At 43.0% G+C, this 24,208-nt stretch overlaps 1 protein-coding gene across 5 annotated transcripts in view; it reads right to left on the minus strand.

Annotated features, from left to right (window-relative positions):
• MYO1B (myosin IB) overlaps positions 1–24,208 on the minus strand; it is a 165,463-nt gene that overhangs the window by 117,328 nt on the left and 23,927 nt on the right. For all 5 annotated transcript variants that reach the window (XM_045859193.1, XM_045859359.1, XM_045859445.1 and 2 more), the window contains one exon: positions 17,196–17,339. In XM_045859193.1, the coding sequence (XP_045715149.1) occupies positions 17,196–17,330 (135 nt within the window). In that variant the 5' untranslated portion in view covers positions 17,331–17,339. The remainder of the gene's footprint in view (positions 1–17,195; positions 17,340–24,208) is intronic.

The following is a 24,208-nucleotide window of genomic DNA, read 5'->3' on the forward strand; positions in this document are numbered from 1 at the left end:
AATACAATAATCAAAATATATATTTGTTGTTAGCAGAAAACCCAATTATCACATTGCTCCTTAAAACCAAACTTCAGAGTGGCTAAATTCTTGATAAAAATCTGCCTCTGTGGCATTTTTGCATAGAGAACAAACTGTTACCTCAAACCCAATATCACTTTTGTTTCTCTTTCTCTTTTTAAATATTTTATTTATTTATTTTTAGAGAGAGGGGAAGGGAAGGAGAAGAAGGAGAGGAAGAGAAAAATCAATGTGTGGTTGTCTCTCACACACCCCCTACCTACTGGGGACCTGGCCAGCAACCCAGGCAAGTGCCCTAACTGGGAACTGAACCAGTGACACTTTGGTTCGCAAGCCGGCACTCAATCCACTGAGCCACACTAGCCAGGGAGACTTTTGTTTCTCTTTTGTTACTTGTGACTTTTATACTACTGAATCACCTGTGCTTTTCCCCCAGTTATTTCCCTATCACCTAGCACAGGCCTGACCCTTTCAATGACATACCAGAAATGTTAACCAAATGACTGGTTTGCACAGGGTGTGCCCATCACTAACAAAGCGGACCGACAAACCACTGACTTCTGTACAATTATTCTCTTGTTGAAATATAATACCAAGTACACTAAAAATAGTGCCTAATATTTTATTAAACCTGCATGCCATATGTTGCCACTGAACAAATCCTTACACTATATGCTTTCCCCTCGGGTTCCTTGTCCTGTTTGCAAAGATGGCTGGAACAAATCCTCCCAACCCTATGTGCATACCCCTTTGAAATGTGACTCTGCTACTCTTTCTATCAAGAGATAAGGTTTATTTCCCTACCCTTTCCACATGGACTTGCCTATACGATTTGATTTGACCAAAGGGACACTATAAGAAACAAGCAGAGGCTTGAAAAGCATTAGTGTATTAGGACCCGCTCACTGTGGCTAAAAGCCATGGTGTGAATGAGCCTGTGCTAACCTGTTGCAGAGGTCATGGAGAGGTCATGAAGAAAGTCCAGGTGCCCTGACAAGTGTCAGACGTAAGAATGAGGCCATGCTAAACCACCGGGCCCCAGTTAGGCCAGTGGACACCTAAAGCCATATGTGGGATCCCAGCTGAGACCAGCAGAAGACACACCAAGCTGAACTCAGCCTCAGTTGCTATCCCAAAGAACTGGGCACAAATAAATGGTTGTGGTTTTAAGGCATTAAGTTTTGGAGGGAGGGGTTTGCACACAGCACAATTACTGATACAGCAACACAACTCAAGGAGTCAGAAAAGGGGCAGGCAGGACAATCGTTATCAGTCTAAATAAGCAAACAGTACAGGAAACTATGCTCTCTCTACATTCCACTGTGTGTTCCAGATACATAAGCTCTAATCTTGAACTCTTGGTAGGTTTGTTTGTTACTATGATACCTGCCCTTGCTGTTTATGGGTTTCTTTTCCTTGAAGGTTCCATGTGCATTAGTCAAAGATGTAAATATTCCCAAATTTGCCAGTAAGATAATTCAAATGCTCATAGTCACAGCCCTCCTTTCTCTGAGACTCAAAAGGCATTCCTGATAGCAGCCAATTGGCTGGGTGAAGTATAGAATTCCATCCTAATTTTAGGCAGGTACATTCAGGTAAGTAACTGCAGTACCAGACTAAATCTGTTCAAAACAACAGTGACCAGACAGTTCATTTTTACATCAATTAACATTTAGACTTACAAATGATATACTCGATTTTTTTAGAAAGCAACTGTATATTATTTAAAGTAGGTATTTTTTATTATACCGTGTTTCAAAAGTATGGTAAACTAACTCGTTAGGCAGCTCTTGGAATTTAAAAGTTGGAGATACGACTCAGAGCTTCTTAAAGTCAAGTATGTGCATAAAAGAGCTAATCATTATGTGTCCTATTCTGAATGTGTCAAGGAGGGAAAAAAAAGGGAAGGAAAGTATTGTAAACCTTTACAAACAGGAGCAGCAAAAAGGATCCACCTCTTATCCCTAAGAGTTCCGCTCACTACTCAACTGGAAATACAGGCTGATTTGTACCATATCCTGCACCAGCCAGTGACTCCTGAGCGCAGACGGTGCCAGTGCCAAGACAGCCCACAGAAGGTCCCACCAGGCCACCAGTGTGGCTGTGCTCACTCTGGAACCTGGTCACTATGTCCCAAACGACTCACAGAGAAACTCCCACTAGAATCCAGATGTTGCTCCATTCAGCTGATCACACAAAAAAAGGACCCCATAATGGCCAAAACTACTTACCCTTTAGGTCCTATCTACCTTCTCCAACAGAGACACGTGTGGTCTGGCCCTCATCACCCTCCATGTAAGTAACTGCAATAACAGATTAAACTTCCTGTTTGGGGATGGATGTACCTATGTATGTATGTATTTGCTAAATCAGTGTACCAATTTACTCCTATCCAACCTGCAACCCACCTCCTAAGCATCCCTGCCACTTCCTAGTTCAGCATGCACCTCCATGCTCCCAACCCTCAGCACCTCTGCGTCCCCAGGCCTGTGCACACTCCCATCATCAGGCAGTGTGCACAGAGAAAAGCTCCCTAAAGGCCCACTGACCTGTGACATTTAGGAAGGGAAAGGGAAGGGAAGGGAACAAGAAGGAAAGGAAGGGAAAGGGAAGGAAAGGAAAGGAAGGGAAAGGGAAGGGAAGGGAACAAGAAGGAAAGGAAAGGAAAGGAAAGGAAAGGAAAGGAAAGGAAAGGAAAGGAAAGGAAAGGAAAGGAAAGGAAAGGAAAGGAAAGGAAAGGAAAGGAAAGGAAAGGAAAGGAAAGGAAAGGAAAGGAAGGGAAAGGGAAGGAAAGGAAAGGAAAGGAGAAGGGGAAGGGGAAGGGGAAGGGGAAAGGGAAAGGGAAGGGAAGGGAAGGGGAAAGGGGAAGGGGAAGGGAAGGGAAAGGGAAGGGAAGGGGAAGGGAAGGGGAAGGGAAGGAAAGGGGAAGGAAAGGAAGGAAAGGGAAGGGAAGGGAAAGAGAAGGGAAGGGAAGGGGAAGGGAAGGGAAGGGAAGGGAAAGGGGAAAGGGAAGGGAAGGGAAAGGGGAGGGGAAGGGGAAGGGAAGGGAGGGGAGGGGAAGGGAAGGGAAGGGAAGGGGAAGGGAAGGGAAGGGAAGGGAAGGGAAGGGAAGGGAAGGGAAGGGAAGGGAAGGGAAGGGAAGGGAAGGGAAGGAAGGGGAAGGGAAGGGGAAGGGAAGGAAGGGGAAGGGGAAGGAAAGGAAGGGGAAGGAAAGGAAGGGGAAGGGAAGAGGAAGGAAGGAAGGGAAGGGAAGGAGAAAGGGAAGGGGAAGGGAAGGGGAAGGGAAAGAAAGGGGAAGGAAAGGAAGGGGAAGGGAAGGGAAGGAGAAAGGGAAGGGGAAGGGAAGGGGAAGGGAAGGGAAGGGGAAGGAAAGGAAGGAAAGGGAAGGGAAGGAAAGGTAAGGAAAGGAAGGGGAAGGAAAGGAAGGGGAAGGAAAGGAAGGGGAAGGGAAGAGGAAGGGGAAGGGAAGGGAAGGGAAAGGGAAGGGAAGGGAAGGAAGGGAAAGGGAAGGGAAGGAAGGAAGGGAAAGGGAAGGGAAGGGAAGGGAAGGGAAGGGAAGGGAAGGAAAGGAAAGGAAAGGAAAGGAAAGGAAAGGAAAGGAAAGGAAAGGAAAGGAAAGGAAAGGAAAAGAGAGGAGGGAGAAGAAAAGTTCTACCTTCCTTAGAAAATGGCACAGTCAATGAGCAAGTTTGTCTTTTACTTCTCAAGGGTAAACATTAAAACAAGAATGTACAAACATTCCTAAGTCAAAACAATCTCTGTCTTCATATTTCGGATATCTCTAGCATTCCAGAACAGATGCCTTTCGATTAACCAAATAATACTTGAGTATTCCTATTGTGATTACAGTGAGAACCAAAGTCTTTCTTGGGGAATGTGCATCCAGCAACCTCTGCTTTCCAGACCACAACTCAGAACCCAGGAGGAAGGCCCCTGAGATATATAACCCAAAGACCATGCATTTTATTCTGCAAGAAAGTTCTTCCACAACCCCAGCCTCAGGGATTCTATTTCAACGATCTGGGGAGCGACTAGGCATCCACATCTTGTGAAGTCTCCCCAGACTAGAAAACGTGTAATCCGAGCTGAAACCACAGCTTGTGGCCTTCGCCTCCAGGACTCCCAGGAGCCAGGTTTCACGGTCAGACGCAGCACAAATGCTAGTGTCACTGCTGGCCTATCTTCTTTCCATCCTCCCTTCCCCTTTAAATATTCCCGAGTAACGAATTCCACAAACATTTTGAAAAGAAAAGATCTTGTAAGCCTCAACTCCTTACATTTTAGCCACGTTTCTAATAAACCTGGCATATGGCATCTCAGCACACTACAGAGAAACAGCAGCATCCGTAAACTGGGGACATTCTATAGCAGTGGATTTCAAATGCCTGACTATGACTTGTTAAGAAATAAAACTTTTTTATGACCAATTATGTTTACTTGAGTATCTATTTCCCTACACATACATATGAGGGAGGACCCCCCAAAATGGAATTTACTTATTAAAAATTGTGCATTTATTCTTACATGTTTAAGCTCCAGTCACCTTCAAAGTACTCTCCATTTGATGCAGTACACCTACCAAGACCTTTTTTCCCACTGCTCAAAACAGTTTTTGAACTCATCGACGTTGATGCCTTTTAGTGCTTCTACCGTTTTTTGTTTCACCTCTTCCACATAGCCAAAAATTTTCCCTTTCAGGACTTTTTTCACCCATCGAAACAAACAAAAAGTCTCTTGGGGGCAAGATCAAGTGAATAGGAAGAGTGGGGCATGGGGTCATTCTGGTTTTGGTCAAAAACTGCTGAACACTCAAGTGCAGTGTGGGCAGGTGCACTCAAAAGTCACCCATCATGAAATGGGCAAACATGTTGAAAGAGTCCTCAGAAAAGCTCGCTTAAGTTGAACGCAGCCTCTCACAACAAAGTCAGCTGGTACACTGATACAGACGGGTTCCTAGAACACTCACCTAGTGGGGGAGCCTGTACTACAAGAGGCCCACTCTCCAGAAGATAATCCCATATTGGGGGAGGAGTCTTGTATATAGATATGAAACTAAGATTTCACAAAACCATAGATACCCTTATCATATGAGATGCACTGTTATTCTTTGTTCAATTCTATTCATACAAACATTTTTATACTGCTGGTCCTAACCAACTAAATGGTTTTCATCACCCATTAACGGGCTGAAACTCACAGTTTAAAATATACTGCTGCTTCTTAAACTTTTTTTAGTTGTGATCCTTTCTGAAATGGCAATGAAAGCTATGAACCTTCTCTCCAGAACAGTACACATATAATACACACATAAATGTCTGCATACAGTTGATGTACGAGGTTAACAGCTCCCACTCCGAGGGGAGAAGCAATGACCAGAAATGGCAAAAGAATAAGAGGCAGAGGGAAAGAGAAAGAGAAGCAAACAAAAAAGGAGTAAGAAGTGATCAAAATAATTCTAAAAGTATAAAAGTAAAGAGCCGTTTAGACTAAGAGCCAACAGCTCAGCTCAGCTCAGCTGGCCCTGAGCACTTTATTAGCACTGAGTCCGAGCAGGACATAACAATCAAGGCCAAAATGAGAGCAAGGATTCTGTTTTGGTGGGTAGGCTACATGCAATGCATTTTGGAAAGATATCTAACCAAAGAAACTTCTTTTAAGTTAAATAGTGAGGCATAATTTTAATATTTTATGAGCCACAATTATATAAAACAGTATGTATGTGCATTTGTTCCTCCATGATGCCAGAGAAAGGAAACATTAGTATACATGCACACAAAAACTTGGAAGTGTTCCACATCTTTCATATCACAGTTCTTCCCAGGGCAGCATTAAAATCTTTAGAACCACTAAAACCATGTGGCTTTACATTTCAAAACCCCATATTATATTGAAAATAAGATTATAACTAAGCCATAAAATAATGTAAGGAAATCCTACAATGATTTGCTTTCACCCTGATGGCCACTCTGACACTTCTTTTCATATATCAAATTCTTCCTGCAACTTTTTTACAGCCCCTGCCCTGCTGAGGCTCTAACTAGGTGTCCCATCTGCCTACCTACCAGCTTCCTTGTTTCCTTCAGAATGAATTTTACTTACTTGTTTGTAGTCTCTTCAGTTCCCTAAAAATTCATTCCTGAGCCTATTAAAATGCTGGTATATAAGATACACTTCAGCACTGTTTTTACTAAACTCTTCCTAAATCCCCACAAGATAGATATGAATTCTCCATCGTAATGTCCGTAACAATGGAGCACATAAGTTAAGTGCTCTGACCACATTACCTAACAAAAGTGGAATCAGGACTAGGAGCCAAGAATCTGTTCTCTTTTCATTAGAGCACACGATCCACGCTGTCTGGGAAGCCTGGGAAGCTTCGGCAGAAGTGGCCAAGAGCGCTAATCACTGGACACTTGTGTTGTACGATGCCTCACAGCAGCACGTGCTCAGCTTTGTGCAACAGAGAGCTGCTGTGTTGGGCAGAAGCCTCCTATCTGACTCCGAGGAACGCTGAAACCCCTTTCCTATCAGGCATAAATTAAAAGGGGCAGGGGGTGGGATTAGATCTTCTAGTTACAGGGGAAATTTTTCATCTCAACAGCAAAGATGTTTTGAAACTGTTGATCCCAACACATAAAACTGTGCCTACATCATGAAAAAATGCCAAGACACTGTTTCAGAATCATCCTTTAACTTCGGAGAAATAAACCAGGAAAGTGGCAATGCAACAGGCAAGATTTATTCAAACGTCTTACTTAATGCTAATAATTTAATATAAATGGCATCAAAGAAACATTAAAGAACGTGTGGAAGTCCTCCAAGTCCCACTCTGCAAACCATGCTACTTTCGCCTGTGAAGACATGACAGTGCGAATCCAGGACGCTGGTGACTCGGGTAGTGATAACCCTTCCCACGGCTGCACACCTGCACTGACTGCCTTGGCTGAACTTAGGTTATAACCATTTAACAAGCAAGAGACAAATTTTCTAAGAGACTTCTTCATGCAAAACATCGCCTTAGGAAATGTAAGATGCTCCTGTAATCTGTACATCTGAGATGCTTATAATAGAGCTCAGGAGGTGAGATTTTTACATCATAATATGTAAAATTTAGGAGTTAACTGCTCTAGCCTCAAAAACAGATGCAAGAGGACTTAACAGATTCTTGCCTAAATGAGTCAATAGTCCTCCTATGTTACCGTCTAAGAGAGTGGGTTTACAAGTACGAAGGTCACTGCGAGCCTCAGGGGTCCAGGGATGCGCGGAAAGCTGGAGGATGAACGGGCCTAAGAAGATGGCACGATTCGGATCCCCCAAAATAAATGCATGTGAGCTTCTACGTTTTAGGTGACAACTCCCTTTTTTAAAAAGGATTTTGATAAGACATTTGCATCCTTCAAAACGTATTTTTTTAAGCAGAAATCATCAGAGACTCAAAACAGGTATTTATACACCCGGGTTCACCGCAGCATTGTTCACAATGGCCAACAGGAGGAAATAATCCACAGAAGGCCGAATGGGTAAATGAAACGTGGTATGCAGCCACAGTGGAGTACTCCTCAGCCCTAGAAAGGAAGGAAATTCTGACACATGCTACCACAGCATGGATTCAAACACTGCTAGGGCATAAAGGTCCACCCAGTCACATCTTCTCAGACACAGGGAAGGGAAAGGCTGGCCTAGAGAAAGGCCTCCTGTGATTAACAGCCTAGAGAATAAGAAGGGGCTCAAATTGCAAAGAGCCTCGCATGTTAGGGTGAGCAGTCTGAGCTTCAGTCTGAAAGCAGTTTTGAAATAAAAGTCACTGTGTGGGGCCAGGGGGTTAGATGATGAAACTGACTAATTTAAAGCCAAGTCATCTGGACTTAAGTGTTTTTGAGGTCACATTCTATGTCATACAGTATTAAAATGCTTCAGATGTTTGAGCTATTGTATAAACCTTGGCTCCAAGCTATCTGGCAAAGTTTTTCAGTTTTGCACAAGCTTGGGCACACTGGTTAGCCTCTCCAAGCCCCCGTTTCCTCATCTGGACAAGGAGGATGATACTGGTTTCTCCCACGTCCAGTTCTGAGGAGTAGGTGAGTCTGTGTGTTACAGCAGGCCATAAGCATTACTTGTTGTGATGATAAAGACCTGCTGTAGTACTCTCTTGGAACCTGCTGCCCACTATAAATAGCCAAACCAGGATTCAAAAGTCTACAATATGTTACTCTCTCAGCTAAATTAATTGAGGAGTCCTGCAATGGCAGGGTCTTACAAAATGGTCTTTGTGTGCAGGGAATTGATGAGCTATCCGATGAGGACATGGGGTGCATCTTAAAAAAGCTACTATTAAAAGTCTAGAATACTTTAAAACACTAAAAAAGTCTAGAATACTGAGGAAATCATTATACAAGACATGCTGGGGGAACCCTCAGAAATGACAACACATGCTATTCACTTCAGGAGAAAGAACTCACCCTATTCTGGGGTCTCAGATCCTAAAAATGTGAGTTCAAAACATAAAGACACTATGTGCCAAAGTGTTTTTAATTAGGCATCTGCAAGATTTCTCAAATTTCCTCAAAGAGGATTTTTGTCCTAATTGGATTCTAAAGACACAGTTTGGTCAACTAGATGCTTTGGTTGGCCTTTTAAGCACAGTTCAAAATTGCGAAAAATTGCCTAAGTAAAAATGTACAAATGCAGTGTCAATAACCAATTTAGACTCCTATTTGGGTCTTATATCTGAACAATGTAATTCAGTGTGTACACTTCACATCTCCAGCCTAAGAACATATTTGTGGTACCTATGCAATACACACACACACAAACATATACACACATACAAACATACACACATAACGAATAATACTCTATCTTTACAGAGGAAGATACTGAAGGCATGAGAAGGCTTTAAAAATTGCCCAGGGTCTCACAATGAATGGTGGCGGAGGTAGCACCCCACCAAAGCCTGCAACACTACAACAGTGTGATTTGGCCTGGCTCTCTCAGCTGCACAGCACAGAGACACTCTCAAGTTACATCAAATACTGAAAGTTTCACTATAGCAATGAACACACCCAGGAACCCCCCCAGCAATCCATCATGGAGCTACAGGAAGAGCTGGGACCCAAAGTGTGGGTGTGAGACAGTGTGACAGACCCAGGCAACACAAGTTAGTGAAGACCTGCCTTCCAGTTCCAGTATCAATGTGCTCAACCCCTGCTGTATTTCCTCTCCTTTCAAGCCTGCTACCTAAGGGGTTTTCTCACTTTCTCTTCCACTGCTGGTCTACTTCAGAGACTAAGTCACAGTTTCTGCTTGCACAAGGCTCAGCATGGCCTCACCACTGTCAAGACTGCCAGCATCTGCTCCATTGATCTTTTATTTTTATTTTTTCAGTATTTCTCAATTCAAAGTTTAAGGAATCAAACACAAAACCCTGTTTGTTTGTTTGTTTATGTTTGCTTTTAATCAATACTGTACCATAAATCACTGGCCCCAGATCAGGAACCCACCCGTGGACCAGGGCATGCAAACTGTGGCTGCCAAGGAGGCCAGCCAGCTTGTCAGCCATGGCCACTGTCAGTCTGGTTCGAGACAGGCCTCAACCACCATTGTATTATAACCCTCTGTTCCTGTGCCATCAGTCACTGCAGACTACAAATTAAAGAACTATATATGAGTTCCATGCCACGCTGACATACTGGCTGAAAATAGCACCTCAGGCAGCCTTTATTTTAGAGCAAGGGAACACAACACTCCCATATCTTTGCTGAGATCAACTCTGTAGTGAGACAATATGTACCATTCTGTGGACCTAATAAAACTCTCTTAGCTAAGGTACAGAGTAGTCCTGTGTTAAAGCTATATTACTGGCTAGAAGTCTCGAAGATGATGCTGTGTGACTAACTCAAAGTGGTAATGCAACAAAAATGAAATCTGTACAATGAATACCAAAGAAGGAGTAGGGAAAAACAAAAGGAGAGAGAGATAAGAAAAGAGAGAGTTGGGGAAAGGGAGGGAGAGAGGGAGAGCGGGAGAGGGAGGGAGGGAAGGAGAGAGAGAAATTCTAATTACAAGAAAATCTGTGTCTGAAATCTTGAAGATAAGTCATTCTGAGTTTCCAAGCTTTTCAAACAGTCATCAACCTACCAGGTACTTCACTCCTACTAAGTGCCACATACCAGGCTAAGATGCTAAGCATCATGATACCTATTTTATGACTGAAACAACTGACCCTCAGTTATTTACAATGGTCACGGTGGTTGTGAGTGCCCGAGATTCAACCTTAGGCCCATGCCTTTGCCAATATGCCACACTGTATACCTCATCCCCACCCCCACCAAAACAGAGTTTGATGAACAAAATACTTTCCTTAGAAATTAGGATTACCATTACTATTATCTGTACTACAGACTTAACAGCAGAAATAGACACATGTGTAGAGAAGAGGCAAAATTGGCCACATGTCCCTCGTGCTAAACTGCTCCCCCCCCCCACCTCGTGTGCATAAAGAACCACAGGCAGCTCTCAGTCACCTCCATCCAGGGAAGATCTCCTAAGATCCTCTCCCTTCCAGGGAGGGAAACCTCATCCTAACAATACTTACTGCTTTTGACGAGTAAGTGTCTGTGGCTTGAGAACTGAACACACTTGTTCCATGTCACACGGGTTCATGTCACTGCATTGTTGAATGCTTAACTCCACATATGGCAGGAACACTGATTAACAGTTCAATTATCTGTCTGGGCTGTCGAGACTGCCTTATTCCAAACCTAAGCACTCTTCAATATCACACTCAATTATTTTGAGCAGCACTTGGTAGACTCAAATGCTTCCATATTAGTAGTATCATTCGTTTGCTGCTCATAGCAACCATATAAAGTCAGCAGGACTATTATTAAGAGCATAAACTCTGGGGCTATACTTCCTAGGTGTGAATTCCAGCTCCATCACCTATGTGCTGTGTGACATTGGACAAGTTATTTAGCCTTTCTGAGCTTCTGTTTCCTCATATGTAAAATGAAGGTAGTTCAAAACCCTACAATGCATAGGACTCTAGTAAAAATTCAATGAACAAATACATGTAAAGTGCTTACAAAAGCATATATTGTACCAATAAGGACTTAATTTTGTAACATTTTCAATAAGAAAACAATGTTGGAGGAGTTAAGGCACCTATCCCAGGACTCACAGAGCGTAAGTGGCAGAGCCAGGGCTGGAGCTAAGGTCTTTGCTTCTTAGTACCCATCATACCGCCACCGGGAGATTAATACTTCTGCAGACCTGACGTTGGGCCTTAATTTCCTCCAAATCAAACTTCGGATATGGCTTCATCCAGAACATTATAATGGATATATTACAAACATTGTATAAATATTTCAAGTACAAGTGCAAATTTTCAAGTACAAGTGCAGGATAAAATAACTTTACACTTGGTAAATAACAGATAAATGGGTGTCCACTTTGCAAGTTCGAAAAGGAAGAAATTTTTCAATCACCAAGAGAGCTTGGATGTGTTAACACTGGCAAGTTATCACCAAAAATTATTGCTTTGTAAAGCATTATAAAACTGTCCAAGAGATAAGAGTGTATTCAGAAATCAGACAGGACATTTCTCTTCAGCCTCATGATCTGCTGTCCTTCCCTAGCTTTATCTAAGTCTGCTAATCCTATGACTCCATTCCAAACACCAAAGACACACTCTTAAAAACACACACAAGTTGTTCTCCATGTTTCTGTAATGCCCTGTGTTTTCAGTGAGCCAGGCAGCCTCAGTCTGTTCCCGGCACACCACTCACACACAGTCAAGGCTAGGTGTTCCCGTTCACCAGGTCAGGGATCCCCTACGCTCCCCACTGGGTCTAGGAGGATGGGAAACAGCATGAAAGACGGTTCTTGTTTCCTTCCAGCTTGACTGGGTCTGGGTTCTCTGGGTAAAGGCTCATCCAACTACTTAAAGGAGAACTTCCTCCTACTTCCAACTCCAGAAGAAAAAAGTTTAATTTCTAACCAAATCTCCATAATCTGGAAAATTACTCACCACTCTATGAAACAACTCTTATTTCTGGAAACAGGACTGGGGTAGTGAGGTAAGAAAATTACATTTTTATGTTTTATATGCCTGTACTATCTGAATTTGTTTCTGAAAGCATTTGCTACTTTTGAAATTTAAAAAAAAATAAAGACTTTGTGAAAGAAAAATTTAAAAGGAAAAAATATGGAGGCCATCTGGGTAGCAGGAGTAGCACTAATTTGGACATCTGTATTCCAGCCCCTGCCGACGGGGCTCCCACTCACTGCCAACAACCCCGAGAGCTTGGAACAGGCCCTCGTCTCCAAAGAGACTGCAGGCCTGGTGGACACACCTACAGGACAGCCTGGAAAGTCCCGGAGCAGAAGACCCGGCCCAGGCACGCCCGCACTCCTGCCCCACACGGTCAGTGAGACAACACATGTATATTATTTTAAGCTGCTAAGTTTGGGGCAATTTGTTATGCATCCAGAGAAAACGAAGACACCACTTACACCAAATTCCCAGGAATATATGTTATAGCCATTAGGGAGGAATTTCCATGTTTGTATGTAAAAAGTGTTTTTGAAACTTCAAGTAAATATATAAATATTAACTAGTACTATTTTCATTTACTTGCAATATTTTAAACCAAATATATTGTACATATTTTGAATATCTTTCATAAATGCATCAAATCCCATCCTTATAGGGATCTTAAGTCAAACGCTAACTTCTAAAATTTAAGGCAATTTTTATTAGACTTTTAAAGCGGTTACTCTTACCTCTATAATTAGTTTAAGGTCCTAAAACTGGACTGATTCAGATCTCTATACCTGGATGATCCCCAACCTAACACCCAGATAGAAAACAAACTGAATCTACTGGTCAGCACCAAAATGACTCCTTTGTCAGGAAACAGGCATCTTGGTCCTTTTGTTTCCAAATTTGCCACGGGCCTTATTCTCGCCTAAATTACAGCTCTCCTGTTCCTGAACAGAACCGCAGTCCTGACCAGCCACCCTAAAAACAGCACTATGCCTGGCTGGGTCCCCTGCATCCCAAGGACCCCTTGAAATCCTGCCATCGCTCCATCTGGCGGGGCTGGGGGTGGAGGCCGGAAGAAGGTCTAACAAAGGACAGAAGGAAGACAGAACAGCAGCGCGGCCTGGGGAATGTCACAACCAGCATTTCCCACCGCAGAGGCTGCTGGACTGAACGGCACGTCCTGCAGCTGGTCCCAGCTTGAACTGCTCGCTGCCAAGAGGGAGGGATAAAAGCAAACAGAGTCCTGACCCTGCCCGTTACCCCACAGGTCAACATTCCCTCTATCGATTCTCACCTGACCCTCCTCCATCTCCGACTGAAAGCCCTTACTTACTGCAAAGACCATGTCAACAGCCGGAATTGCCCCAGATTCAGAGACTCCGCCTGGGTTAGGAACCAACTCGGGCTTTTTAAACAAGTGTGTGAGCCTACCTCTGCAAAGAAGTGAGTATTCCTGGAGCACACAATTGAGTATCTTTCATAAAAGTGCCTGACGCCACATTTGTAGGGATCCTAATTCAGCACTAACTTCTAAAAAGTAAGGTGACCAGATTTTCAAAGCAGTCCTCTTACAACTACAATTAACAAATTCTAAAACTGGGCACATTCAGACTTCTCTATCTAGATGATCCCCACCCTGACAATTCAGGTAGAAACCAACCAAATCTACCCGTTAGCACCAAAAGCACTTCTTACTCCAAAAAGGGCTGGAGGAGTAGATTAGATTAAAACAAACCCATAGGCATTAGAGAATAGAATAAAACTCTGAAATACTTTGGAAGCAAAGGTTTCAACAAAATTTTCCTAGAGTGAATGAGTTTCAACTGTACCCAGAGTTCCTAGGCACCGGCTTACTCTTCTCTGCCATCAGGGTGAGAAGCAGGCCTTTGGGTGCATTTGGAGCCTAGAACTCAAACGGTAAGTGCTTCTCAGGGGGCATGTCCTTCAGGGTGGTATCAACATCAATAAAGCCACTTCATCACAAAATTCCCCACCAAACAAACCTGTGAGGGGCTTACAATACGTGGCCTCCTCAGCATCCATTCCCCTTTTCCTCTTCCTAATATGTTGAGAGATATATTTGGTTGGGTCTCCACCCCCTTACACACAGCCCATCTACTTTGGAAGAAACCTGACCCTCTCCAAATCCTAGGAGTTAGACATCATTGCCTTAAACAAAACAGTTCATTCTAGTCTCCTGGCCACAGTTGGAAGTTTGAAGAGTGGATGTGACTCAAGTGGCCAACCCAGGGCTTCAGGTTTAGTATCTAAGAGGATTCCAAAGAATTCTGCTTCCACATTCAGTTATCTGTATGAATCCTCCACAGAGGATGATAATTCATACCTAGAGGGAAAGCAATCTCTCGTGAGAACTCTATGAAAGTAGGGATGATTTCTTATCTCTAGATATGGGGCAAGTGGGGTGACAGAAGACAGAACGAAAGAACAAAGACCCCATGACTGGGAGCTGGTTCACAGGGGGCTGCTAAGGCCATGGATTTGGGCCAGTGCAGAAGTCTGAGCTGAGGACCCTTCTGCTCACTGATCACCCTATCAACCGTAGTTTCTAAAACCACCGCTGTTCAACACGTTCGCCTCATGGGTCATCATGGAGCGTCACCCACTTTTATCGAATAAAACAGTTATGAGACTATAAAAGAGACTGTAAAAAAAATACCGCACCTTCATTTTCTGAGAAAGAATTGAGAAAACAAAGTGAAGTGCCAGACAGTAAACTATTGCATATCACACTAACGTGGTCTTTGGCATCAGGCTAAACAATTTTACAGCAACCCATGAACAAAAGCAAAAGAGAAACTATTACCAGAGTAAGAGCCAAAAACAGATTTCCCAAGGGTGGTATACATGACATGTGAGGTTGGCGAAGTGTGATAATCAAATTTACTGTAAGTATTGTTTTAATTTCAAAAGTGATACATGCTTGACTTAACAAGCCTGCTTAAAATTAAAGAATGTCCAAGCCAGTAGTCCAATATGGTAAGTACTTAAAGTTACAAAATGAAGGTGCTCATCCCACGGAAATGATAGTCCTAAAGTATCATGGAAAACATTAATTGATCTGGAAACAGAAAGCAATTTTCCGCTTTTGTTTCATAACCAGAAAGGGTATTCCTAAACTAGTTAGAAAATAAAATCACGCAGGGCTGAAATCAGACATTTTGTCTGCTAAAGACTCATGAATGTTAACACTTGGCATTTGGTTAAAAGGGGGATTGTTTCATTTTTAGTGGGCACAACAAATCAGGTATTTGAAAGCATGTAATGTTCTACTCTCCATTCTATTTTCAATTCACCTAGAAGTGAATTAGGCTTCTTAGAGCCAAAAAGAAAAACAATCAGCAACTTTAGCTACGATATAATTGATTCCCCCTTATCTCCATCTCAGAGACCAATGTTTAAAGTCTGCCTTTTATTTGATATCAGACCATACTTTGAATCAGAATTGCAGAGCCATAAGGTTTTCCCACCTGAAAGCCAAACTGCTCCATTCCAAGGGAAGGTGACACCGGGCCTCCCCGCCAAACCAAACAATCCCTCTCCCCTGCTCGGCAGCAATCCACATCACATCTCTGACCTGAGGTTCGGGTCCGTCATCCAATTAACGTCCCCAAAGCAGCAGCCACATATCTCCCGTTACTGTCAGCGGCCCCCTACCTCCAGCAATATAAACCAACAAAGGTGAAAAGTTCAATTCCCAGATGATGATTTTTAGTAAGAAATTATCCAAGGTTATCCTTGAAATACGACTGGCTATCTGGAAAGGAAAGCAACCTGTGACAAAATAATATGACCCTCCCCCCTCCTAGCATATATGGCTTTGCATATATAATTTTTAAATATATTTTAGTTCCACAAAAGTTATAACTGATCCCACTTGTTATCAGGTATGACCTCTACATTCATTTACTTATATTTCCTCCTACTGTTTGTGCCCATATTAATAGGAAAACGTGAAGCATGTCCCAATAATCCCATTCCTCTCCAGGCACCGACACAAGGGAAAAAGGGGAAGAACTCAGAAGCGCGGTAGAATGTATTAAAACTACGTCCTTCCACCCAATCCATCCCGTTTCCTGCTCAGCTGCCGGTTCAGGGAACCAGTGCCCCATGTCCTTGGTTCAGTTAACAGTACGTGTCTACCTGAACAAATGCAGACTTCTGTGCTTTATACAAACTCCGGAAACACCGAATTTAAGTACATTTTTTACTCATATTTTAAATATACTTAAGGAACTTGACAGTTAAAGTAATTCTGTGAAATCCTTTATAAAGAATTTTTACAACAATGTAAAGTTTCTCCTATTATTGTATATGTTTATACATTTTCTCTTTTTTTAAGATTTTATTTATTTATTTTTAGAGAGGGAAGGGAGGGAGATAGACAGAGAGAGAAACATCAATGTGCGGTTGCTGGGGGGCAATGCCTGCAACACTTTGTACCCTGACTGGGAATCGAACCTGCAACACTTTGGTTCGCAGCCCGTGCTCAATCCACTGAGCTACTCCAGCCAGGGCTGTTTATACATTTTCATTTTTGTGTACGACATTATACGTTTGCATAGCAGGACATGACTATTCCCAAACCTCGAGGGACCAAATACATACTGTTTCTGGTCATTTGCTCCTGTCTCTACTAACTACAAATGTCAAGAAGGTTCATATGTTCTTGACAGTTCCCTGCCTCGCATTCTAATGAGCAGCTTCTCAAAGATTAGACTGTTAATCTTATGAAGGTATCCAAGAAGATGCCCTACAGATGTTAAAACTCCTCCTGAATATATGGTCCCCAGAAGGCAGAGAGGAAGTATCCTTCTGCTTGCCTTAGAAAGGCCCCAACATCTAGTGCAATACTCTGCCCACAACTGGCACTCTACAAACAGCGTATGAGAAGCAGACTCACCTGATTCTAATCACTATTACTCATGTGCCGAAGGAGCAAACAAAACTCTTTCTGAGAGTATAAATGAATACCTCTGGACTCTGATAAACATTCAAAAAAGAAAAGGAAAAGGAAAGAAAGAGAGAAGAGTTTGAAGGGAAAAAAAGCCAGCTCTCTGCCACAAAATACAAAGTTAAACCCCCCACAGGACTGTCAGTGCATACTCACATATATTTCATTATGGTCAAAGCGCTTCTTGAGGTTGTTGATGAAACTCTCCTCATTGAGAGGTTCTAAAAGAACCATATCTCCCACTCCAATCATATTGTCCAGCAGTGATGTTTTCACCTCCATTTTGGCCATAGTCTCCAACTACAGAAAAGATAAGAAAAGGGTCGACTTAAATGAGCAAATTATTTTAGGTGTGTTCTTAGCACCACTGGAGAAATGAAACACTGGTAGTTGCAAATGTCTGTCTGTCACCTGTCTCACAAATATCATCACCTCCCCTCTCTACAGCCTACGTCAGAAGCCTCTGAGACAGTTATAATCATGCCACGCCACTGGAAGCCCCATTTGCCAACTTGCTGCCACAAATGACCCTCCCTCCTAGTCCATCATCCCAGGCAAAGTCCAGGCACAGAAAGAGCCACTAGGAAGCCAGGGTCTCCGTTTTCCTTTTTAGACCCTCCCCTCTCCCCAACCAGGAATGCAAAACTCTAGCAAGAGAACCCAACACATCCCTTTCCACCAAACCTGCATGCCAATGTCAGCTTCCACCTATCTGAACCTACTTCCCTGGAGATGACATCCCCCAGTGCTCCATGATGATGTCCAGAAAGCATTTTCCCAGGACGTAATGGATGCTAACATTTACTGAGTACTTGCCACATACCACAGTGTATAAAGAACTTTATATGCATTAATTAATTTAACCATCACAATAACTCTGTGAGATAGGCATTGTTATCATTATCCTCATTTAAAGGTAAGAAACTCAGAGAGATTAAGAAACGTTGCTTATGGTTGCTTAACAGTGCAATACATTTAGTGTTAAAGAACTCAATCACCACTTATAACACTGCACCTATGGGGAAATTTCATTCAGGTGTCAACACTGACTTACAAAGAAAAGGGCACAGTCCATTTGTAAACCAGAGATTGCCTATATAATGGAACTTGCCAAGAATGACCTCAATGTTCTTAATTCTCATTCTAACAGATACACAACTAAAAAGCAAAATAAAATTAGCATGCATTGAATATTCATGTGTACTCATGTACCCAATACTGAGGGAAAAGTACATTTTTAATTCTTTCCATTATGGAGTCACCCAGTCATATTACATCTTATAAAGGTTAATCTACTTCCTTAAAACTTAGCAATTTAGCCCTGGCTGGCGTAGCTCGGTGGATTGAGCGCGGGCTGGGAACCAAAGTGTCCCAGGTTCGATCCCCAGCTAGGGTACATTCCTGGGTTGCAGGCCATAACCCCCAGCAACCGCACATTGATGTCTCTCTCTCTCTCTCTCTCTCTCTCTCTCTCTCTCTCTTCCTCTCCCTCTCTCTCTCCCTCCCTAAAAATAAATAAATAAAATCTTAAAAAAAAACTTAGCAATTTAAATAAACACCCTCCTACTCTGATCTAGAACTTCTAGTAGGCCTCTGAGAAGCAACAGAAACTACATTTAGTTGGGCTAGGAGGACAAGGAAAGGCTGGGAATTATTCATTCTTTATTACTAATTAGTAATGATTTATATGAATTCACAAACATATTTTATTTCTGACCCTATTTTAAAAATTTTTAAGTGTGCACTGAAAAGCCAAAAAAGAAACCAGGAAGAAGCAGAGGCTCTCTCACTTACAAAAAGAACACAGTAAGGAAGTATTTAATATTCAAATGAAGAAAAAAAGAGTTAACTCTTTTGTTAATGCAAGTTTTTTATAGTTTCATGCCCACTACACCTGGAATAAACTGCCCCAGGTATGGCTAAAACCCAAGGAGACAGTAGCACTAAGGACGGTTTCATGCTGGGCCAGACTCTACTTTAAAACAAAAGTGGGGAGGTGCCCTGCCATTCTCCACAGACGAGTGGAGGCCCGGTGAGACCTGGCCCCGTGCCAAGTCCTCAAAAAGACTTGCACAGGAATAGGAACATGAGTGCCCTACCTTTGTCGCAATAAATTAACATTTAAATCAAATTTCAAGTTCTCAGACTCGTGAAATGCCAACAGCACTCTAGCTGCGATTCATTACATATAATTTGGCAGATGAGAGAAGGCGGCTTAGGGATTAAGGGGGGTGTCAACCTGAGATGGGTTTCAAAAATAACCACCTCAAACCAGCAATTTAAATTAAGCAAACAGGCTGACTAGGAACTCTTTGCCCTGGGGTGAGTTCCTGTACATTGAAGTCTATTTATGGAAACAGCCACATTAAGACTACAGTTCACTGCAGGTACCAGTAATTAGGCAGCCAATCTTCTTCTGTCATTACACCTGCTTCACCATCTTTGCAAATATCAGGTCCAAGCAGGTTTGTATGGGAACTAATTTTTACACTTCTGGTCCAACTTCATAATCCCAAAGTGGGAAGAGGGCCAAACAAAGGCTGAGGTCCAGGCAATCAGTAAAAGTTACAGACCATTACTGAAAGTGGAAAACTCTGAGAACACAACTCCGTTGCAAACCAAAATACAATCAAGTCAACCAACTGAAGAGGTGATACCAACATCCATTTGGTCATTCCAGTACAGTTGAGTCTGTTGCATTGTCTCTTTAGCACCTGGGGAAGGAGATGGTGGCACCGCCCTCACTCTCGCGGGTAAAAACGGGACGCTGAGAGGCGGTGCACACGACCTCCCTATCTCCCTGGACCTCGACTGCACTTCCTCATTGTGACTTCTGTCTGCAGCCTTGGTTTGGTTGACTTTGACATCTCAGTGACACGAGTGGTATATTTACTCCACCAAAAGAAATTGACTTTTTGTCTCTGGAAGAGTGATGTTTACCCTAAGAATAAATGTCAGAATCATCTGCTAACTCAAGATTTCCGTAAACTATCAGAAGCATTCACACGGGAAAGTTAAATGGGAACGCTTGTAGAGCACGGAAGATGCTTGTGTTTGACACATAGATGGGAACACCGTTGCTTCCCAAGACCCCCAGGGGAATCTGGCTGTTCCAATTTTATCCCTTGTTCCAGGAATGCAGCACGTGGTCTAGACTAAGACAAGCGACACATTCCATCTCCCAGCCACAGTTCTCGGCTCAGGGCTGGTCACATGACTGAGCCTGAGGCCTGGATTATTAGGACAAAGGTCCTCTCTCTCTCCCTCTCTCTCTCTCTCTCTCTCTCTCTCTCTCTCTCTCAATGGCATGATTTATAGGCATGATGCTCGGACCTGCTGGGACCATGTCTGTATCCACGAGAGGGCCAGTCCGAGGAAGACAGCAACACGGGGAAGAGGGCAGGGCAGGAAAACATCTGAGAAGAGGATTCATGTTAGAGTACTAATGACCCTAATTAACGACTTCACCAACCCCTGGATCAAACTGCACTGGAAGCCCATTCTCGAGTTTTCAGTCAAGGAAACCAGTTGATTCTCCTTATAGTTGAAGCTGTTTGAGTTGGATTGTTTGCTATTTGTAACAGAAAGCATCTTACCTAATAACAGAGGCTGGTACCATGAAGGGGAGTGGTATAAGTAATATGCTAACAAGCCCGGACCGACTGAGCCAAGGCCACCGGGCAGAGGGCAGGAGGACCTACTACTACCACAGCCTGGCAAGATGATCACTTTTGATATTTAATAATAAAACAGCTGATTAAACCATGGCCTGTTGTGTCTCACGACTTGGACCTTGTGCCTTCAATTTTAGAGAATTTGAGACAAATCCAGATACCAGAGTGTGTGTTGGCTATTTCTTAACGATTACAAGAAAAAGACAAGCAGGCTGTGAAACTGGCCTGTCTGAAAGCCAGAGAGAACATATGGGCTTGCTAAGGAGAAGTCCTTCTGCCTGGAGGGGGAAGGTGTGGCCTATCTGGAGCGCCAACTGTCTGTGGCCTGAGAAAGGGACAGCACTGCCACCGTCCACGAAGACATAACTCAAGGGAGGCACCACCCACTCTGTTGCTTCTAGCACTTCTTAACTGTGCCCAGGAAGAGTCTGTTAACCGAGAGCTAAAATGCCCTGCAGAGCCCCAAGGCCAGGTCCAGGTGCCCAGAGAAAAGCTCGCAGATCAACTTCTAGGTTCGACAGCTTGGGAGTTGGCAGTATCTCCGGTTTGGGTTATTAGTATATAGAAGCAAATAAACCTTAAAAGCCAACAACATTTTTAAAGGATCTATACTGCCAAAAAAGTCTGGCTGACAGTGAATGACTTATAATTGCTTGATCCCTAACACAATCAACTCCAAGAACTCCCACTTATAACAAAGGAAAAAAAAAACCCTGCTAAAACAGTGCGGACCCTGACAAACCCATCTTCCCTGGTGCTCGCCTTAGATGTGGCACAGAAGACAATGGTCAAAGGAGATCTCAAAGGACAGAACCTCTGAAGAGGGGTGGCTATGTGTCCAGCTATGCAGAGAGCATTGCATTACGCTGGCCAGGGCATTGTATTTTCATAAGCATACGCATGGTAAGAAAGGTGTTATGTAAATGGATGTTGGGCAGCCAAAGGGAGAGCCACAGTAGACCTTTGTCTTTTCTTTTTTTAAAGGGGACACTATCCAGTATATAGTCCTGTTCCTATTTGCACGTAATCTCACTTTCAGGGAGTCCCCAGTAACCTTGGGGTAACAAGTAATCTAGTAAGAAGTAGTGCCCAACTCCCACTAGAGTTGGGAGGAGTCAGATCTGCTCTCACCCCAAGCAACATGGCTTGTACACAGCCAGTCACATCCTCCTGGGACCTGGAGTCCTGGATGAATACGAAAGCCAATGGTGATGGCTGGAGATTACACTCAGTAGTCACTGCAGCGAGAGCAGCAGCATGGAGACCAGCATGGTTTCTGCTAGGGATCCGGCAGCCTAGCCCTCCAGCCGTTCCTTGGTTCCTGCCTATCTTTCAAGTTTGTGTCCTTGCTGGTCTTTCAAACTCTCTATAATTCTGTGAGTCTCTGCATCGTTTCTGCACTGCAAGCAACCAAGATCTCTAACTGGTGTAAACACGAAGTACAGTGCCTAACATATAGTACTATACCACCATTAGGTCTTCATTATTATGTACAACCTAACCTCTTTCTTCCACCCATGGTGAAAGCAATACAAAATACTGGGGAAGCCTTGGAAAGAACCACAGAGGAGCCTGGAAGCAGGGTCTCTTTATCTACCGCGCTGATTTGGCCAACCACCTGCGCACCAACTGATGCCAGGTGACTCCACGGCTGCCCCAGCCCTTCCCACCTGCTTGCCCAATCAAATGCACACACACACACACACACACACACACACACAACTGTTCTTTCCCCCATCTACTACCTATATTTCAACATACACTAATTTGTTCACTTGCATGTTTTAAGTGTAAAAACACCACTTAAAATATTGAAAGCATCACTTCAAAAATTCCTCGAAATCCATGAGAATGCAGCATAAACATCCTCCTATACCATCTTGAAATGGCCATCTGCAACGTAACATTTAAATATAAGCAGTCCACTCCAGTCCCCAACCTTATATTACAAGTCACCTACCTACCAGTTAATGTCATCTGTATTCAGGAATGTCAAAACCAGCATTTCCCAACCCAACAGTCCCACACAGCAGGTGCTAAATGACACAGGAGCACATCCACATGAAGTGCAAGGTTATTCCTTTCCACTGTTTGATATGAAAACAGCAATGCTGAAAAGCTATTCCAAATTAATCACTGAGGCTAAGCTGAAATATAGCCTCTGGTAGTCTCCCACATTGTTCAAGGTTCTCAGGGTACCACATACTAGAACAGGTATGTATTTTTAAGTTGTATCAGTTGTACTGTAGAATTTGAAAGAACATTCACAAATCAGACCTGAGGTTGCAGTGACTATAAGGATCAATATCAAGTTGTGACCATACTTTTAAATTTGAAGGAACTTTTAAAGCAAAGTCAGGAAAGCCACTCTTGCAGGAAAACTTAAGGAAAGCAGGGAACTATTGCTTTAATAATTGTAAATGAGGATACTTACACATCCATTGGAAGGTCATTAACACTATAGGTCAGATAGCACCTTCAGGGTGCCTCCTCAGCATACCAACAAATGTTATTATCTATAGCAGTTCCACTCACTAACCTGCCTGTATGCAGGTCAGTGTGCATGATAGCCCCTACCCTATTCTACAGAATTGGCTCCTTGGTGTCAAGAGTTGTACCTTATTCATCTTTATTTTCCCAAAGCCATAGTGCACAACTTCTTTGCACAAGGTAGGCACTCAGAGAAGCACAAGGGAAAACCAGTATGCAAATTTACGACTGACAAGTGAGGCATTCAGTAGTGCACGTTCTCCCAGCTGCCAGGGGTGGTCTGTGCAGTCACAGCCGACCAGAGGTGGGAGGACGGCTGGAGCTCCAAGCCACTTTGATCCGCTCCTCTAAAAACAAAATATTGTCAACAGAGGACAGGAAACAGAATTGAGCTATTTGGCTCCCAAAGATGAGATCACTAATGCTTTTAAGAACAACATGAGAAACACATTTAAGTAAGCAAACGGGGCCAACGTAGCAAGATTTCATGAACAAAATAAATCTTAGAAAATCCCGATGACAAAGCAAAGGCAAAAGAGGGGCCAAGTCTATAGGAGGCAACTTAGTACCTAACAGAATGAGCTAAGTGATTGAGAAAAACTGGAATTTCCTTCCTAAATCTTTTAAAACAACACAAAACCTCATCTTGGAGAGCAGTAAGATTAAATTTCCATTCAATTCAGTTGAACCACCACTTCCAATAAGTCCTGTTGGTCTCTGGGATTGTGTTAAGTGTGAGGGACACATTGTGAATAATCATGATACTTCCCCAGCCCCATTCCAACCCCCAGGAGCTCTTGGAACTGTGACAGTCAAGAAACAAAAATAAGCAACTTTTGAAATTTCAAGTGATCTTTTTAATGATGGAAAGAAATACATGTTCACTATAGAAAACAATCAGAAAAATGTAGCAAAAAACATTAAGCTAAATTCAATACATTAATGCTTAGTCTAAAAAATCCTTTGGATTCATTAAAGTCCTTATGAAACCTGATTTTTATTAAG

Source organism: Phyllostomus hastatus, unplaced genomic scaffold (genome assembly GCF_019186645.2).
Source record: "Phyllostomus hastatus isolate PE091 unplaced genomic scaffold, TTU_PhHast_1.1 phas_contig_1, whole genome shotgun sequence".
Classification (NCBI taxonomy): Eukaryota; Metazoa; Chordata; class Mammalia; order Chiroptera; family Phyllostomidae; genus Phyllostomus; species Phyllostomus hastatus.